The following is a 19,270-nucleotide window of genomic DNA, read 5'->3' as shown; positions in this document are numbered from 1 at the left end:
GGGCAAGGTCAGAATCACCTCCACCTTAGCTGGGTCGGTGGTCATACCTTCGGCCGACACAATGTGACCTAAGAGAACCCCTCTCAATGCTAGGAAAAAGCATTTGTTAGGATTCAAGCACAAACGGGCTTCTCTGCACTTATCAAAAACCCATCTCAACTTACTGATGTGATCAGTTTGCACAGCAGGGTCTAGGTGAGAGGCGTTCTTACCATTGAAAGCCGAAAAATCGTCCAAGAATACCTCCAGAAACCTTCCAATATTCTCTTGGAAGAGTTTGTTGACGAGCCGCTGAAATGTTTCCGGGGCATTGCAAAGACCAAAAGGCATCATCCTGTAGGCATACGTTCCCCATTGGGTGATAAAGGTGGTCTTCAACTGATCTTGTTCTCGGACCCAAACTTGGTTGTACTGGAACCGGCCTCTAATCACTCAGAGGGCAGTGGAACTAAACCTTTAATCACTTCAGCACTTATTTACAGCTCACAAAGCATATATCACAACCATTAACCATTGCATGATCACCATTTGGCATTTACCCATTTGTTCACAAACAAAACCACTGAAAAAGGGATGGAGGCTAGAATGCCCCTGCTCAACAAACATAGACAAGTGCACCCGATTGGCCCCAAACACCGTGGCGCCCCTTTCGGTATTTCTTTATATTTCACAGTGAAATGATTACAAGTTGCATTTGGGAGACCTTCCCTGCAACTGAGCACGCAGCTGAAGGAGTACAGAGCATGACCAGCCACTGTCTCCAGCACCCTATCAGTGAAGGGAAGGGGAAACCTATCTCGCCTTGTTGCGGCATTCAAACTGCGATAGTCCACACAGACCCGAAGCTTGCTCGTCTCCCTTTTGGGCACAATTACAATTCCACTGACCCACTCAGAGCAAAGTTGACGTAGGGTAATGTTGGGCCTGAACTCCATCAAGTCCTGGATCAAGGAGTAGGGTTGGGTTGTTGCCTTTTGTAACCTTATTCTTCTAGCTTCTGTCCGAGGGTCAAAGCTCACGCGAGGTGAAGGGTGCAAATGTGAATGTCCAGCCATTGACTCATGTGATGTCCCTTCCATCATTTGCTTCCCTTTGTGTCGTGCCGTACCATGTCTCAAATGTCTAGCGTGTGACTCATGTAATGTTTCTTCTATCACTTGCTTCCCTTTGCCTTGTGCCATACTATGTCTCAATGGCCCTCTTTCTTGGAGAAGATTGGAAGGTCCTGGTTGCTCCTCCGTACCCTTGTTTTGTCCTAGGGTTGTCACTTCCTTTGCGAACTGCACTGTTCTAAACTTTCGGGAAGGAAACTGCGAACATCACACCTCTAAGAAAGAACTACTTATGAAACTAGGAACTATAGGAAAGAAGCTCCATTAGCGAGGAGTTCTCATCATATCTTGTTATGCATTCTATATCATGTCTTCATGACCTTGGTTTTACCCAGGTTGACCTTCAAATCATGAGACTCACAAAAGGACTGTAGTGCGTCTAGGTGTCTCTGAAGCCCCGCTGCTAAGGAAGACACAAGAGCCACGTCATCTGCATAGAGCAAAATCTAGATCAGCGTGCCCGCAAGAGAGCAACCTACACCCCCCTGTGTCTGCATCACTGTCTCAAGCTCGTCAATGTAGAGGCCAAACAAGGTAGGCGACAAAGGACACCCTTGTTTGACCCCGATGGTACTCATGATCTCGTCTGTCCACCCGGATCCTACCCGAACTCTGCCAAAAACTCTCTCGTAAAGTGCCATGACAGCCCAAATGATCTCCCGGTCATAACCCAAGTCCTGTAGGCGTCGTATGAGGCGGGCTCTCGGGACCATGTCAAATGCCTTGCGAAAATCCACAAAGCAACAATAAACCCTATGCTTCCGTGACCTCGCCTCCTCGATGATACATCTGAGCGTCAAAATGTGGTCCATGGTTCCATGATCACGTCGGAATCCGGCCTGTCCTGCTGCTCTGAGTCCTCGACACTCTGCAAGTGTGCTAACCTCGGAGTCAAGTACTGATGCATAAATCTTGGACATGACATGTCCAATCATAATGGTGCTGTAGTTCTCCGGGCTCATGGGATCCCCTGCCTTGTGGATGGGTGAGATAGTGTTAATGGTCCAAGTGTGTGGAAATCCCAAACAAACCACTTCATTAAAAAGCTTTGCTAAGATCAGGGCTAGGAGGTTAATCCCATATGCAATGAGCTCAGTGCATAGTCCCTCATGATCCTTCGCTCGGCCATTATGAAGTTTCATTACAGCATCCTTTACCCCTCCTCTAGTGAAGAGGGTGTAGGATGTGGGACGAGGCATGTGTGAGAGGGTAGGGACTGGCTGATTTGGGATGTCATAAAGTGTGCGTGCATAATCAAACCAGATCTGGGTGTCAATGAGTGGCGGAGGGGACCGTCCTTTTAGAAATCTCCGCCAGAAGTCCTTAGAGTTGTTACTAAACAAAATGTTCAGTAGCTCCTTCTCGTTTCGACGAATGAAGTCTAGTTTCTTCCTCCGTACCAGTCTACGGTATTCACGTAGCGTATCTGGTGCGCTCGGAAGACTGTTTTTGGTTTCGAATCTGAGTTGACAGCGTAAGGCCTTACACTCATCATCGTACCAACTATTACAGGGTACGGTTCCAGGGGGTGGTGGGCGGGTGGAGCGGGTGGTGTGGGGAAAAGCGTGAATGGCAGCCTCGTGTAGTGAGCGGGTGACAAGGGCAGCACGATCCTCTAAAAGGGGTATGAAGTCAATATAAGCGAGAAGTATGTACAGACGGCCAGAGTAAGAAGGTGAGTGATCCCGATCAAAGTGTATATCGGGGTAGGTGGAGTAAGCACTGAGTGGGACGGAAGGTGCTGTGCAAAGGGAGGTGGAGATGCGAAAGAAAAGGTATGTATGATCAGCCCCTGGGGGGAGAGGTGCTACAGTGAAGTCAGTAATGCGAGATGTGAAGACAGGGGATCCCATGATGTAATCAACAACATTGGAGCCCCCCCCATGTGGAAAGCATGTGAAACCACTTGAAGCAGGCCATCTGTCAAGACCATTATAGATAATGAGATCATGTATTTTGCCTATGTCTAATAGGGCCTGCCCATAGGATGAGAGTGGACCTCGTCTGTCAGCCGAAACCCGTAGCATACCTGCCTCCTCAAGGTCAACATCTGCCAGTAGAGTGGAATCATCTCTGAAATCAAGAAGTGGTACCTGACGGGTCCTTGTCCTCGCGTTGAAGTCCTCGAGAGGGAATCCAACCCCTATTGCTCAACTGAAATCTCCTGGCATTACCAACCGTGAAACGAAAGAAGGGAATCCCCCTCTCTCGGTGCCTATAATCTATCCACTCCCACTCTCTTGGGTCCCACTGTAAGCACCTGATAGGTGCACCTTCAAATAACCACAATCTCCAGGATCCCAGGGCCAAGAGCAGAGGGTCGGGGTCTAAATACCACTGCAAGCCCGCTCCATGATCCACAAAGCAAGCAATCCTGATAGGTTGAAAGGCAACCTCGAGAAGAATATCATCCGTGGATCTAGAAAGTATACCCCCATCCCCAACGTCAAAGACAAGTGCATCCTCCCCAACGCCTCAAAGAGCAATCACCTGAAGAGGAATTGTTGTCCTCAAGAAAGCTCCCATCCAAGTGGCAGAAGTAATATGCATATCATCTGTCCAGTCCACCGGGATGGCTGCATCTATCTGCTGAATCCTGCGTGCTACCCCTCTGAGGTGACTCACGGACTGTAGTCTTTGATCCTCAGGTACCCTGATAAATGCTTTTCAAGTGCCTATTGTGAAGGCGGGGCCTCTCTCCCATCTAGACCACTGCATGTAATGCGAAGTGCCCAGTGGTCTGCCATGCTCATCAAGAATAGTGTCATTCCAAATGACCGTCTGCCTATCATTTTCTTTGAAGGTAGAGGGCGGAACCCTGCGAAGTGTATTCCAGAAGCTGCCCCAAGCTTTCAGGATGTCAGCCATGAGAGGAGACGCAGGAGTTTTGAGAGGCACAAAAGTAAAAATCCAGCGAGGGCTGTCCACCCAATCATCTCCCAAGGTAGGTGTGCAAGCCTGAATGCGTCCAAAAAAGAAGTCCTTCCAAGGTTCCTGCCCAGGCATGAGACCCCTCACCACCACCTTACAAAGAAATGCCCTGCATTGCAGGTCCGGGTCAATGATTTTAAGGCCCCCTTCACATGTAGGGAGAATAATGGTCTCCCAGGCCACCCTCGCTGCAACATTTGCTGTGCCATCGAGTCCACTCCATAAGAAATTTCTGATTGGTCTAATGAGCTAAGTGATGCACTCTCTAGACCGGCACCAGCATGAACACACAAACCAGGCGGTGGCCAAGAGAACCTGGTCCACTACCACAATTCTAGATGCAAGGTCAAGTTTGTTGGCTGAGCTCCAGAAGAGAAGCTTTTTCCTTATACTCTCTAGTACTGGGGTAAACTGCTGTGCTGGAGAGATGCCCAACCCTACCTGGCATCCCAAATATCTGACAGGAACACCCCTCTGAATCCAGGAGAAGCCAATGTCAACTCCCCAGCCTGGAGTGTCCTTATTGATAATCCAAAAGCCAAAGGATTTATGCCAGTTAATGTGTGCTCCTGCAGCTGAGCAAAAGATATCCAAGGTTGTCTGGAAAGCATCCAGTGACTGCGAGGAGACCTCAATAAAAATGGCAGTGTCATCAGCCAACGCACAGTCCAGAAGCTCCTGCTCCTGTCTCAAGGGAAATCTCAGCCCATATAAACCAGCCTGAGATCTAAGAAAGATACTCATAGCTTCAGCCACAAAAAGAAAAAGGGGGCTAAAGGGCATCCCTAACGGACTGATCTAGAAATCTAAAACTTGTCACCCCTTACCCCTCCAATCAAAACCTAGCTGTGGGCTGATCTGTAAAGGGAGGCCACCCCTCTAATCCATTCATCTAAAAATCCGAATCGTAGAAGAGTGCCCTCAAGAAAACCCCAATCTACTCTGTCATAGGCTTTCTCAAAGTCCAAGAGTAGAATTGCCAGCCTCTGCCTGCTCTCTGCATAGCCCACTTTAAGGCTTCCCAAAAGGAAAAGATGTTATCAAATATGCTCCTGCCATGCACAAAGCCTGCCTGAGTATCATGGATGAGGTCTGGAAGAAGGGACTACAATCTGATGCTGATCGCCTTGGCAAGAATTTTGTATAGAGTGCCCAAAAGAGTGATGGGTCTCCAATGGGATACCAAATTCTTGTTGCCACCTTTTGGGATAAGGTGTATAAGTCCCTCGGTGAGTGAGTCAGGCATCTCATTGGAGTCCCAAATGCCCTGCAGGCCTGAAGTAATATGATCACCTATCATATCCCAAAAGGCTATAAAAAAAGATGGAGTAAGACCATCTGAATCAGGGCACTTGCCCTTATGAAGGGCGGAGAGAGCAGTCCTAAATTCTGTGTTGATAAATCGTGCATCAAGTGAGCATATCATCTCTAGTGTGACCAACATAGATAAACGCTGCCAAACCGCATCTCTAGCCACATCTCTGGCTTTGTGTGTCAGGGTCTGCAGAAAGAAGGGAAGCATAAAAATATGTCACTAAGTGCATGACGGTATCTGGATGAGACTGCAAAACCCCGTCAGAGTAAAAAAGCTGCCTAACACTCTCTCTACTATGTCTGGGACCAAGTGTAGAGAAAAAGTGTTTATTGACAAGTTTTGTTTGGCAATTCTTCCCTCTTGCATTTTCTATTCTTGGATAGAGAATGAAACTTAAACTTTTTTTTTTTGGTTTGCAAAAAAGTACTTCAATTAAGTATGAAAGAAAACCGTAGAGCAAGCTCAATGCGGGAGTACATCATGTCAATATATACATGAGAGAAATTAAAGCTCAGAAAGAGCTAGCAAATAACCAGCGTTGAGGCTGAAAATGCCAAGTCAACCTTGAAACAGAATCAGAGAAGAAAGGAGTTCCCCTCCAAACTCTTGAAAAAGTGTTCCCCCTAGCAAAGGCTGCTCTCGATGACCCTTGCATGCTCGCCCAGATGGCCATTAAGGTATGTATAGTATCAGTCCAAATACTGGCCAACGTCTAAGAGGGGTGAACCTGGGATCCATCCAATGCCTCTGTACATATGGATCTCCAAATATGCCAAGCTACAATTGAGGAGGCGATCACCTTTGTGACCACCACCATGAGGGTCCCTGACCATGGCATAGAGGGAGCATGGCGTGTTGGGAGAGACCCCAATCGAGAGCAGCCCCTAGTCATTCGCTTCAGAGATTCACATTCTCGACTAGCGACACTCCGACGCCGAGCCGCTCTACGAGAGCATCCCACCCTGTCCATGGACGAGGATTTGACACCACTACAGATTGAGGAGCAACGAGTTCTTCTGCAACAGCGGGATGTTGCCCGCAAGGAGGGGAAATGGGACGTGGTCTGAGATGGTAGGTTGTTGACTGGCACCCGTCGGGCTCCCACCCGTACGCCCTAGGGGGATGGGGCCTATGAGACTCAGGTTTCCGAGACCCTAGCCTGCACCATTTGGAACTGTAATGGTACCTTATGGTCAGACCCAGGGAACTTCTCGGAGTCTTATATAGGACAAGACATAGTCTTTTACACGGAGACACACCAGAGCCGTGAGAGAGTCCACTACCGATAGTCAGTGGCTACACATGGAAGTTAGCCTTCAGGGATGAGACGGGGATATAGGAGGAGTCCGCGGATCAGGCAGGGTCGCAGTATTGTACAGGTCTTCCCTCACTGGAGCCATCTCCATTGAGAGGAAGGACGCACACTCCCGATTCATGTGGATCCGGATCCGACGTACAGACACTCGTGACCTTTTCATAGCAATATGCTACTTCCTGCCAAACACATCCCACTTTGCTAGAGTGGCACGAGAGGGGGATGAGACATCGCCATATGCATCCTTACATCAGGATATCCCAGACCTTTTAGCCCACGGGGAAGTTCTCCTTGTTGGGGACTTCAACGCCAAGACGAGCACGCGCCAGGCACCACTCCTGGACTTCCGAGACGACTCTATCATGCTACCAGACATGGACCTAGATGAAGCATGTATGACCAAGACCTCATTGGACCGACACGGGCCTGTTACACCATATGGACACGCGCTCCTTGATCTGGGCAGGATGCATGATCTCATCATCTACAACGGGCTTGACCTATGGCCCTCCTCAGGTGGTTTTACTTTCTTCCCACACGGGGGGGGCACTAGTGTAGGAGCTGATCACACATACCTATTCTTCACTATCGCCACCCCACGCTTAGCCACACCACACACACCACATAGGAAGCACGACACCTACCACGACATACACTTTGATTACAACCTCTCATCGGCCTACTCTGGATGCCTAAATAGACTCCTAACCTACATCGATCACATACCACTCATAGAGGACCGTGCTGCCCTGATTAGTCGCACACTCCACGAGGCTGCCCTCCAAATCTTTCCCCACACCACACGGTCCACTAGACCACCACCTCTTGGTTCTGTACCCTGCAACAACTGGTACGATGCGGAGTGCAAGGCTTATTGTCGACAGCTCCGACTTGAAACCTGATGTCACCTCCCGAAACACACTAGACCGAACACACTAGACGGTATGTAAGTACCGATGTCTCGTACGTCGGAAGAAGCAGGCATTTCTTCGTCGAAATGAGGAGCTGCTGCACATCTTGTACAACAACAACTCGTAAGGATTTTTTGCGGAGATTCCTTGAGCGTAGGTCTCCATCACCCCTCACCAACACAAGAGTCTAGCACACGTATGCACACCATCTTTATGATGTCCCACACTAGCCCACTCCAGATCTCATACACACACCTCACCAGAGGGGGAGTCAAGGACACGACATTGAAACTGCACAATGGCCGAGCTAAGGATCACAGGGGCTATGCACTGAGTTTATCGCATATGGGATCGACACGTTAGCCCCGATCCTAGCAAAGCTATTCAATGACGTTGTTTGCCTTGGCTTCCCCCGCACTTGGACACTCAACACCATCACCCCCATCCACAAGGCAGGGGATCCCATGGACCCGAGTAACTACAGGACTATCATGATTGGACATGTGATGTCCAAGATCTATGCAGCTGTATTGGATGCGTCGGTCAGCTTGTTCACAGAGATAAGAGGGCTCAGAGCAGAGGGTCAGGCCGGTTTTAGGCGAGACCATGGGACTATGTATCACATACTCACACTCAGGAGTGTCATTGAGGAGGCCAGATCATGGAAGGAGAGGGTATATTGCTGCTTTGTGGATTTCGCAAAGCCTTTGACACAGTACCTCGAGCTCGTCCCATCACACGCCTACAGACACTAGGATTTGATAAGGAGATCATCAAGGCAGTCATGGCACTTTATGAGAGTGTCTCAGGCTGAGTTCGAACAGGCATAGGTTGGACAGATGAGATCTTGAGTACCATAGGGGTCAAACAGGGTTGTCCCTTATCACCAACCCTGTTTGGCCTCTACATCGATGAGCTTGAGACTTTCATGGGGGCGTTCGGAGGGACCGGTTGCTCACTTGCCGGGATCATCATCAGGATTCCTCTTTATGCAGATGACGTGGCACTCTTGTCGTCCACACCCGAGGAGCTCCAGCGACACCTGGATGCACTGCAGGCTTTTTGTTTATCCCATGATTTGGAGGTCAACCTTGGCAAGACCAAGGTCATGATCTTTAACACCTCTTGAGCAAACATGCAATAGAAGCAGTTCACTTTTGGTGGGTCACCAGTTGAGATCGTATCCTCATACACTTACTTGGGGGTCATCTTCTCTGGCCCAACCTTCACAATGAGACTAGCGATGTAGGCCAGGCTAAGTAGGGGATACGCCTCACTGGCTCGGCTAGAGAGACAATGCTTCCACTCCCACTTCCAGGATCCTCGGACCAAGGCTCTTCTCTTCGACTCATTGGTCCGACCAGCCGGTATGTATGGCAGCCCTTGTTGGGGGCCTGACAACCAAGTCTTAAAGGTGTGTAGTTGCAGGAGATCCTCTCGAATAACCTGGTTGGTGTGTCGCCCGATGGGGATGGTGGGTGGGAGTACTGGAGGGGCATCTAAACTATATTGAAAAGGAGGTATCCTATCGATGTGAAACCCTAGTCTCACAAACCATCTGTGAGTCCGTGCATACCAGCATCGCTCGTCTCCCTCTGCTGCCAACCTCGTGGAGGAATCGAGAGCCAACCATGGCAACCTCTGTCTCCCTGATGTGCGGTCCCCATATGATCTAACCCGGTGTAGATATGTGATGGTCTGAAAGCATGCATCTAGCTGGAGTGGAGAAGCACCAAACTCGGCCTGAATGATGTGATGTGGTACAGATGGTTTCCCCCGGATCATCCGTGAGAGCATGAGGATCTGCAGGCGCTCCACCCGTGTCAACCAAGGAAGCTTCCAGTGAAGCTGAGTTTCTACAGAGATTACTGTCTTCGTATTTCAGAGGAGGGATTCATCACACCACCGGGGTAGCTTCGTATGCCTCACTCACTACGGCTCTCCATCGGACAGTTTCGGGTATCATCACACTGCCTCCGCATAGAGAGCGGCAGAGCAGAGGGGATTCCTCGGGAGCATCGCTTATGCATATTTTTGTGCGACTGTCAGGAGGTTGAGTCAGAGGAGCATTTTATTTTCAGGTGCCCAGTGTACTACGAGATCCGAGGTCGCTACCACTACCTCTTCAGAGACGGCTCCGGGCTCCTTTCCAGATTCCTCGCCTACCTAGATCAGAGATGCCTCGCGGCCTTCATTCACGAGGGGGTCCAACATAGAGAGTACTTACTTAGGCGACGGGGCTTGGCCACATCATCAGACCCCTCTCAAAGCAGGATCACAGAGTTCTTCCCATCGAGTGAGATTGATCGTCCAGTCTCTAGCCACAGACGTGACAGAGACCCCGACCCCGACGACCGCAGCACGATACACGAGACATCGAGGGGACACGCATATCACTCTGGGGGACCTCCCGTCATTGTTTAGACCTAGGATACGTCCCACGGGAGTCATGGTGGCTCTGGTCTTGCGTTGAGCCTCGTCCAAGAGATCGAGACGCATGGCACCCCTTGAGGGCACCAGCCTCCCATCACCGGCTATGCACCAGCCAAGGCGACATGACATACGGAGGATTCCGCTCCACTCCAATCCTTTTTCTTTTCATTGTTACATCGAGATGCATTTGATTATGTATGATCAGACTTCGGATTCAGCATGGGTGATGATGCTCATTTCAGTAGCTCCACCCTTACTGTGATTTGTATCAGGTTTTCTTTCAGTCTCATAGACCCATCGGTCTTCCGAAGACTCTAATAAAATTTATTTCTTTCTTTCTATGTGTAGAATGTTATCAAATTTTTTGCCCCCCCCCAAAAAAAATTTTCAACTTATTTCTCTAATATCCAAGCTAATATCTTTACATAGAATGGCATTTGATTATTGAGCTATTTCACTTTCGTGTTTTTCAGCTTATAAGGAGAAATGAGGAACTGTCACTTTTATATGAAAAAATAAAGATCCAGCAATCAACGCTAAGCAAAGGACAAGTTCAGTATAGATACCGGCTTAATGAGTTGCGGCTCTTGAAAATAAAGCTTACTGAATTGAAGAGGGAGCACTCAGTTCTGCAAGGGTCAGTGCAAAACATACGTGTTCTAAAGCGAGAAGTGCATAACCTAGGTCGGGAGCTCCTACAAGAACGCACAAAGGTACCAAGAACATAACTTAACCTGGTGAGAAGGTTGTAAAAACCATGCAAGCATGATGCATTTCAAGATGTGTGAAATTTCAAATTTAACAAATTGTGAACAACTATCAATGCATGTTCAGAGTTTTGAGGCTTGTGGAGACTGTAGCTCCATGTTCTTTCCATAGAATTTTATTATGTACTTTCATTAGGTCACTTTTTGCAAATGCTTTTGTGAACAGTATATAAAACATCACCTTGGAAAATGACATAAGTCTGAAGTGTCTCGGTGCATCTTGGCATATTGCATGTGTAAATGTGAAGGTTTGCCACGTTTGTACGAGTGTGAATTTTGCCATGTTTGCAAATCCTTGTATATCTAGAGTGCGGCACAAAATCGCTCAACTATGAATGTAAAAGAAGTGCCATGGAACAAGTGCACAAGAGAATGAACATTTAACAAATGTGAGAGTTATAAGAACGTAAAATGAGATGAATATACCCCAAACCTATAAAGAACTAGTACTTCCATATATGGAAGGCAGTCAGTCTCAATCCGATTCCCTAGTACAACACTACACATTCACCATTACACCAGTACGCAGTGCAAGCCTTTCTCCTCTCCTATGCCAAATGCTTGTCCCCTATATCTCCATCTTGGCCTTTATCCTATGTGGTCACATCGCCACTAGTGATGGCCTTGGACTTATCCTTGCTCGGTCTCTTAATGACTTTGGATATTCGATTGTGTTGAAGTCCCATCATCTTCTAACTCTTTTGTGCTTTCATAACTCCTCTGTTGACAGATTATTTCTCACGATTCCTCTATGTGCTCATTCTTATGTGCAATTATACCCCATGCAAGCGACTCACTTGTGGGAGAAATTCATACACTCGTGGGAAGGAGGACACTGTGCTGCCATTCCGGTGAGGAAGCATATGAAGACGCACATGGGAGATTGCCATGTGTGAATTGATGTGTATACAATTAAGAATGGATGGATAAAAGCAAAAAAATACACAATGAATGGAGTTCTCCATTCATATACATGTGCATCATGGCCCGTAATCATCTTACAAACAAACACGATTTGCATGAGGATCATTGCCTCTAAATACAACATGACTTTTGAATAGTTGAGAGATTTCAAACCTTTGAACTCCATGTGCTCAACCATGGAAGTATTTTTCTTAACCCCGTCTTTTGAATGCATGCCTCAGTCTTTATATCTTCCGGGCCTCAACTTCAAAAACTTCCCTCGTTAGATCAGCCCACAGCTAGGTGCTTATTGATGGTGTCAAGGGAATGAGGTTCCAAATTTCTAGATCAGTTCGTTAGGGATGCCCTCTCGCTCCTTTTCTCTGTTTGTTTGTGGTCGAAGCTATGAGTATCTACATTAGATCTCAAGTTGATATTTTTGGACAGCGACTTTCCCTCAGACGGGAAGAAGAGCTTCTACACAGTCAGCTGGCAGATGATACTACTATTTTTTTGGATGCCTCATCACAGAAAACTCTCTTCTTTCAAGACAGCCTTGGATTTATTCGGTACCGTTGGCGGGGGCACACATCGATTGGCATAAATCCAAGGCTTTTGGATCAATGGTGAGGACACCTCGGATTTGGGTTGGATTCAAAGGGGTATTCTTGTTAGGTATTTGGGGTGCCAGGTCTATATGGTTCTCTCTCCAGCACAGCAATTTGCTCCTATGTTGAAGAGTATAAGGAGAAAGCTTCTTTTTTGGATTTCAGCTAAGCTTAACCTTGCCTCTAGAGTAGTGGAGGTTAACCAGGTTTTGGTGGCCACGGCTTGGTTTGTATGCTCTTGCTACCGTTCCAGGGATTGCATGACTCAGCTTAAGAGACCTAGAACTTTTTTTGAAGTGGACTTGATGGCACATTGGATGTTAAAGCCAAGGTGGCTTTGGAGACCTTGATTGTCCCCAGACGGGAAGGGGTCTCAACATTATAGATTCAGATTTACAGTGCAAGGCCTTGCTTTGCAAGATAGTGGTGATGGGACTTATGCCTTGGCAAGAGCCTTGGACACATCATACAGTCTTGTACACCTATTTCAAGAGGACAATGGATGGATAGTACCAGACCTCAGCCCACCTCAGGTTTCCTTCTTCCCCTCTTATGGTTGGTATCCTAAAGGCTTGGACTAGCTTCTGGAGTACCCGTGTCACCAAGTTATAAGTTTTCCAAGTCAAAGTTCCAATTGACCATTTATTTCTTAACTCCAGTTAAGTAAGCCTAACCGTGGTTAGTGAGACTTGGCTTAAGCCAAGAGGCTTGACTACGGTCTATTGTAGGGTTGAGATGGCACTTACAGCCTCAACCTTGGTTGTTATCTAGTTCTTTCTGGGGAGTGTTTTTCCTCATGCATTACATGATGTATTTCTTGCTCGTGAGGGTTTTGTTCATACTTAATGGAAGTCATTTTTTTGGGGAGAAAAATAAACTTCCCTCGTGGATTCAAGAATGGTATCTATGGAAGATTCCTAGCATGGGCCTATGACAACAGGTAGTGCCGCGTACAAAACAGAGATGATAATTTGCTTCCGAGAGGAAGTATCCCCTCAAGACCTTGGTGACAGTTCGACAAGCCAAAGAAAAGGCACGAGTATGCCGCACGTGAGAGCCTCGGGGCGGGATCCTATTCCGTCATGCAGCAATAGTTGCCTCAAGCTGGAACCTGGTAAATCCAAGTTGGTTGGCCGAGGTGGCCGCGTGCTTCTTGAGTACCTCATGAATACCTACATGCTTGAGTACCTCATGAGTACCCACTGTGGCAACCTCGCTTCTAGCATCTAGCGTTGATTGTTGCATGTGGTGTGTTGGGCTTGGAGATCTGAGTGCTTGGCTCAAAAGTTATCGAACTCGTTTTGTAGGTTGTGTAACTCCCCGGTCAGCTCAGTCACTCGGTGAAACCTCAACCAAACCTCAAACTCAACTCCTGTAGTCAAATCGCAGCTCCTGGTTAATTTGCACTTGGAAAGTGTGCCCTGGTACTGGCTGGAATTCAAATTGCAGCAAGGGAACACAATCTGCAGCACTTGGAGCAAATCACACTTGCAGAAAGGATTTGTTTGGAAGCTGGAAACTGCAAACAGCAAGCAAGAAAGTCGACGATGGGCCTTGGAAACAATTAGTTGAAAGAGGGAGAAAGAGAACACAGCACTAGGGACCAGAAATAAGGGCTGTCCACACCCCACACCCCCACGGCCCCATTTTTCTCTCCTTACACCAAAGGTCTTTATTGCAATAGAAATCTGTTTGTACAAGGCATCTCTCAAGGGAGCAAGGCTTGAAAGTTTTCATACAAAATAGCAGCCTCGAAGGTGCGAGTATGGAAAATTTTGAAAAAGGTTGAAAGAAGAAGAACCAGCCTGTTCTAGGGGATCTCTTGTACAGGGGCTAACAGCCATGTGGGGGGACTATACAACCAGCGAATCCCTCGTGGAGTGAATATGTAGAAGACTTCTGCAAGCCAAGCCTTGCAGAAATGAGGGCGCCTCACGACAATCGCCCTGGAGCCCGTGGTCCCACTCTTCCAGGTGGACCGGAGGGTGTAGATGATATCCTGCCAGATGGCAGCCAAGGTAGCTGACGGTGGAACCAGATACTCACCCATCACCAAACTCAAGCGAGCAACAACCCAAATATTCCACGTCGTGATACTGGCTACTACCTCCCACACGCTGTCCTCCGGAGGAGAATGAGGATCCGGGCTATCAGGAGGGACCGCTCATGGAGCTCTATCCTCTGAATGCTCTGACCCTGTATCCGGTAAAGCTAGAGAGACCTCATCAATCTGGAACGCGTGTCCTCCCTCAGTCAACTAGGCCACCATCCCCCAGGTGTAGAAAGAGTAGAAGCGATAATCCCCTTGCCTCTATCAAGAGGTGAAGAAGTAGGAGCAAGAGAGAAAGGGGGCTACTGCTGCTGATGAAGCTCAGCCAAAAAGATAGCATTAGCCTAGAGTAAGGCACGGGTTTCAGCAATGGCTTGCTCCATAGGAGAAAGCTCCTTCACACGAACATCTGAAGGGAGAGGAGCAACCTCATCAGCATAAGGAACTAGGACAAGAATATCTCCTTCCTATAAGGGAGGGTCCGTGATGCCATCAATAGCCTCCTGAGGTGGAACTGGCTCAACAACTCTGACTGGCACCCAACGAGGGACAAACAAGACGTGCTGAAGGTTCCGTTCGTGTTGTAAACGAAGGTCCAAGACAAGAGGCTATAGCCGACGGTCCTAGGTAGAGGTGGAAGGTCTAGCAGTGCAAGATGTGGTAGGATGTGCGGTAGATCGTGAAGTAGGTCCAACCGAGGTGGTGCTATGAAGTGCTACACCCGTAAACCTTTTAGGCCTTTTCTTTTTTCTCTTCCTTATGCAATCTCTGGCAAAGTGCCCGGGGGTCCTACAGATCCACACTAATCCTGTCTCCTAGCAATCTCGACTCTCTGCCTGAAGAATGAGCCATCTGGACGCTAGTGCATGATGTGGTCATCTGTAATGTTAGGACCAGAGACAACGACCCTAACACATGGTACCCCGTCTGACTTGACCGCCTGTGCTACCAAAGAAGGCATCCCAAGAAGGGGGGAGATCTCTGTGACCATCCCGAAAGCGGCTCCTATGGAAGATAAGAGTCAATGGTACATCTGAGGGAGACCAGGGAATCCGAGGAAGAGTGAAAACGTTTGGCCATCCTCCTCCACAGGTTCAAAACCCAACTAGAAAGGTGTCAAGAAAATCGGCTTGGAGCTCAGTGCCAAAGGACTGGCCTAAAGCATTGTACTTGGTGCATCCGGGGAATAAAAGACAACTTGAAAGAAATATCGACCAAGCAAACGAACATCTATGAGGTGCCCTACGAGGTGTCCGAGTAAAGCATCGAGCATCCAGTCCTTGGCTTGTAACGTGTAAGGGTGGGACCCATGGATGTGAGAAAAGAGGGATGTCGAGCTCTCTTACTCAGTATCTTTTTTGAGCTGCTGCAGCTCGTCTTTTGAGAATGTGATGGTTTTCGCGGCCGGTGGAAGCGGGCAAGGATTGGTTGAAGGCAAAGCCATCGTCAATCGAGGTGGAAAGGCCGACTCGAACACTGTTGAGCTCCGTCCGACTAAAGGGGGCGGGGGTAGAGGCTGAGGACGTGGGGGAAAGGGGCGGGGGTAGATGGTAGGGGAGGGGGATGAGGGGGCAGGGGTAGAGGTCGGGGGAAGGAGGCTGAAGGGGCGGGGGTAGGGAGAGGCAAGGAGGGGGCTGAGGGAGGATGGAGAGGGGAGGCAAGGAGAGGGCTGAAGGGAGGGAGGAGAGAGGGGCGGGGAGGGAGGCAAGGAGAGGCTCAGAGGGGGCAGCAAGGGGAGGAGGGGAGGAGCAGCAGCTCCTTCTGGTTTTATCGACTACCTTAGTAACACATGGAACCAAGAATAATGCTTCGGTGACTTCCACATTGGTTGTGTTTGTCTCCCTTGAGTCTGAGTTGAACTCCTTGTTCTTCTGATCCACCTTCTTCTTTCTGCAATCCTTCACAAAATGACATGGCGTATCACAATAGAAGCACTTTTCTTCATCTAAAGAGTCTCCTCCATCATCAAATTTCTTTAGCTTGCCTTTGCCATGCTTACCCTTTCCGTTGCCTTTGCTCTGTTCCTAAGCTAAAAGGGATTTTTCCTCACTACTATTAGGTCCACCATCGTATTTCTTCTCTCAAGCCTCCTGCTGCAGAAGCAATGGTATTAGCTCCTCAAATGTAACTAGCACCACCCTTTGCCCTGCAATCATTGTGGTCATGAAGCTATTGTAACCCCTTGGAAGCATGCCAAGCAATAGCCTAGCCACCCTAGTCGAATCCATCCTTTGACCACCTGTTGCTAGTTGATCCCTCACCACATTCATCTTGTTTGTGATGTGTTTCTATACCAAATCTCCCTCATCCGTGCTAATGCCACAGAGCTCTTACTTGAGATCAAGGATCCTCACTTCGTTGTTTAGCTCGTACATGTCCCTCGGTGTGGTCCATGCACTCGAAGGAAGTGTCCACTGTCTAGATGTGAGGAAGTACCACATCTGCCACAGTACCAACAATAATGGCCAAGGCGTCCACATCATGAGTCTGCCAGGTTCTCACTAAAACAACATCCGCCGATACAATCACTGCCAATGTAGTCGTTGTGGCTGGAGTCACGGTGGGTTGAGGCATTAACTATTTGCCCATTGCAGTCTCCCATGTCTCCCTCATCAATATCTTCCATAATGGGTAATTGGTCCCATCCAACTTCCATGTTTCCCCAAAATTAGGAATAGCATATCTCATGGCCTTGACGATGAACCAATAAGAGATAAGAGTTAGGAAGTCGTACACCTGTCTGAACTTGAGCCTCTATTGCAAGGGTACTGTCCTTAGACATCGAAGTCGGTTCCCCCAAGCTTTGAATCAAGGTCATCCTTCAGCAAGGTCCTTGCCTTCAAGCTCCATTTCTTGTGAACTTCCGTCATGGCTTTGGAAACCCAACAAAGGGTACGCACAACAGAAAACTAATAGAGCCCAGGAATCCACACAGAAGTGTATGGAATCCAAAACTTATTTACTTTGCTTGCTTAACATACATGTGCAAGCTAGGAAATAGACAATGCTCCAAGAGAGAGATAGAACCAACAAAAGATATATTTTTGTCCAATGGATACAATACAAAATGAGACAAGAGTCCCACCAGATTGTGGTCCTCCATCCTTACCAAAATCTTGTCTTACTACCTCTGTGGCACTTCTAGATCCCTAAGCCTGCCTGCTCCCGTAGAGCTTCAGTAGACTTTATCACCGTGCCTTGATCCTTGCACCTTGCTGCCCTAGAAGACAGCAAAGGGTGCAGCCCCTTTCTGAGCTATGTCTGCAGCACTCAACTCCCACTGGACCCTCAGGATGACGGCCCAGATATATGCTGCTTTGCTGCTCCTCAATGCTGCTTGCAGTGGATGAGGAATGAGTCCAAATGGCTCCCTTTATATAGGGGCTGGTAGCCCCTCCAAAATGGCTGACTGGGGGTCTAGATGGACCGACCCAGCCAAACAGCCCCTCTGTCTGTAAAATTGACTCGAGGGGGCTCACTTCTTGAGGCCTTGCATGCCTTGCTTGGCCACTCGTCCAAGCATTCCTCCCCCTACCCGACTTGTCCAAACAAGCGCAATCCTGCACCAGGTTCCCGCCATCTATCTGGCCCTGACCAGGCCTTAAAAGCCTTGCCAAAGCTCCGTCCTGGCTCTTGTAGATCGCCGTACAACACCTGCCTTCCCTCGGTATTGATGATGCAATATTTTGGGCTGCTGACATCGCCTGCTGTTACCTTATCACACGACCACCTGTCGACAGACGTTGACCACATGACGACATCTGTTGACCACATGTTGACCATGTGTCAACACAAGTTAGCCACGCGATCACACGGGTTCATCCAGGAGTACTGTCCGAGGCTGTCAACCACAGGTCGACACATGTTAACCACAGGTCGACACATGTCAACCACAGGTCGACACAGGTCAACCAGGAGTACCGTGTCCAAAGTGATCTCATCAAGAGCTGCGCACATGGAGAGTGAGCTTAGCACATGGAGCAGTCAGGAGTATTTATATTACACAGTGGTTCAATGATACAGTGGTGCAGTGGTGCGGTGAACCAGCTCACCTGCACATGGAGAATTTACACCATCGGGCTGGCGAGTCAGGGAGTCAGAAAGTCGCCGAAGCCATCAAGAGGTGCGGTGAACCAGCTCACCTGCACATGGAGAATTTACACCATCGGGCTGGCGAGTCAGGGAGTCAGGAAGTCGCCGAAGCCATCAAGAGAGCCAGCGGCGCAACGGCTATCCTCAACAGCTAAGGAGATAAGAGGATGACCAATGGGAAGAAAGAGGGGGAATTCTCAGCGAAGAAGGGACCCTCCAAGGCGGGGGATGAGGATGAAGGAGAAGGGGAGAGAGAAGAGGAGGCATTCGCATTGGGCATTGGGCATTCGGCATTCGAGAGGGGAGCGAAAGAGAGGAGAGTGAGGAGAGATAGAGGCTAGAGCTACGAGCTCGCCAAGGAGAGAATGTGGAGAGACTTGTGTGCACCTTTTGTCTACTATGGGGATGGACCTGTGTATTCTGCTGATTTGCGACTTGTGTATTCTTGTGACTTGCGACTTGTGACCTGGGGACACGTCCAGTGATATGTACATTGGCCAACTTGGTCACTTTCTCATCTCGCTTGTCTCTTCCGGATATGGGGATTGTTCACCAGTGTAGGATTTTCTTATTTTGCTTATGTTGTGGAGTTCACCGGTGATTGTCATTTAGCATAGTACACTCGTACGTCGTTGTCCACTGCAGTATAGCATACGACACTCGCACACTACTGCACGGTGCACTCTGCACGATCCATTGCATTAGAGCATTGCAAAACTCATGCTTCTCACGCCAGTGGCCTTTGGCCTCCGGTAACACTTCCGGAAGGATAGGAACCCCTCCCCCCCCAAACAGTTTATGGCGATCACGGTGGGACACTGCTGGTATTGAGT

The 19,270-nt window shown here is 48.6% G+C and overlaps 1 protein-coding gene across 1 annotated transcript in view; it reads left to right on the top strand.

Moving 5' to 3' along the window:
* Positions 1-19,270, top strand: part of LOC147904608 (cilia- and flagella-associated protein 58-like) — a 173,686-nt gene that overhangs the window by 114,509 nt on the left and 39,907 nt on the right. Inside the window, exon 12 of the mRNA XM_087398097.1 lies at positions 10,491-10,730. Coding sequence (XP_087254223.1) covers positions 10,491-10,730 — 240 coding nt within the window. The remainder of the gene's footprint in view (positions 1-10,490; positions 10,731-19,270) is intronic.

This window comes from Dipteris shenzhenensis, chromosome 2, assembly GCF_047967505.1.
Source record: "Dipteris shenzhenensis isolate YYH24624 ecotype China chromosome 2, Dip_SZ_1.0, whole genome shotgun sequence".
NCBI lineage: Eukaryota > Viridiplantae > Streptophyta > Polypodiopsida > Gleicheniales > Dipteridaceae > Dipteris > Dipteris shenzhenensis.
The sequence above is the reverse complement of the archived record's forward strand: the minus strand, read 5'-3'. Positions and strand labels throughout refer to the sequence as shown.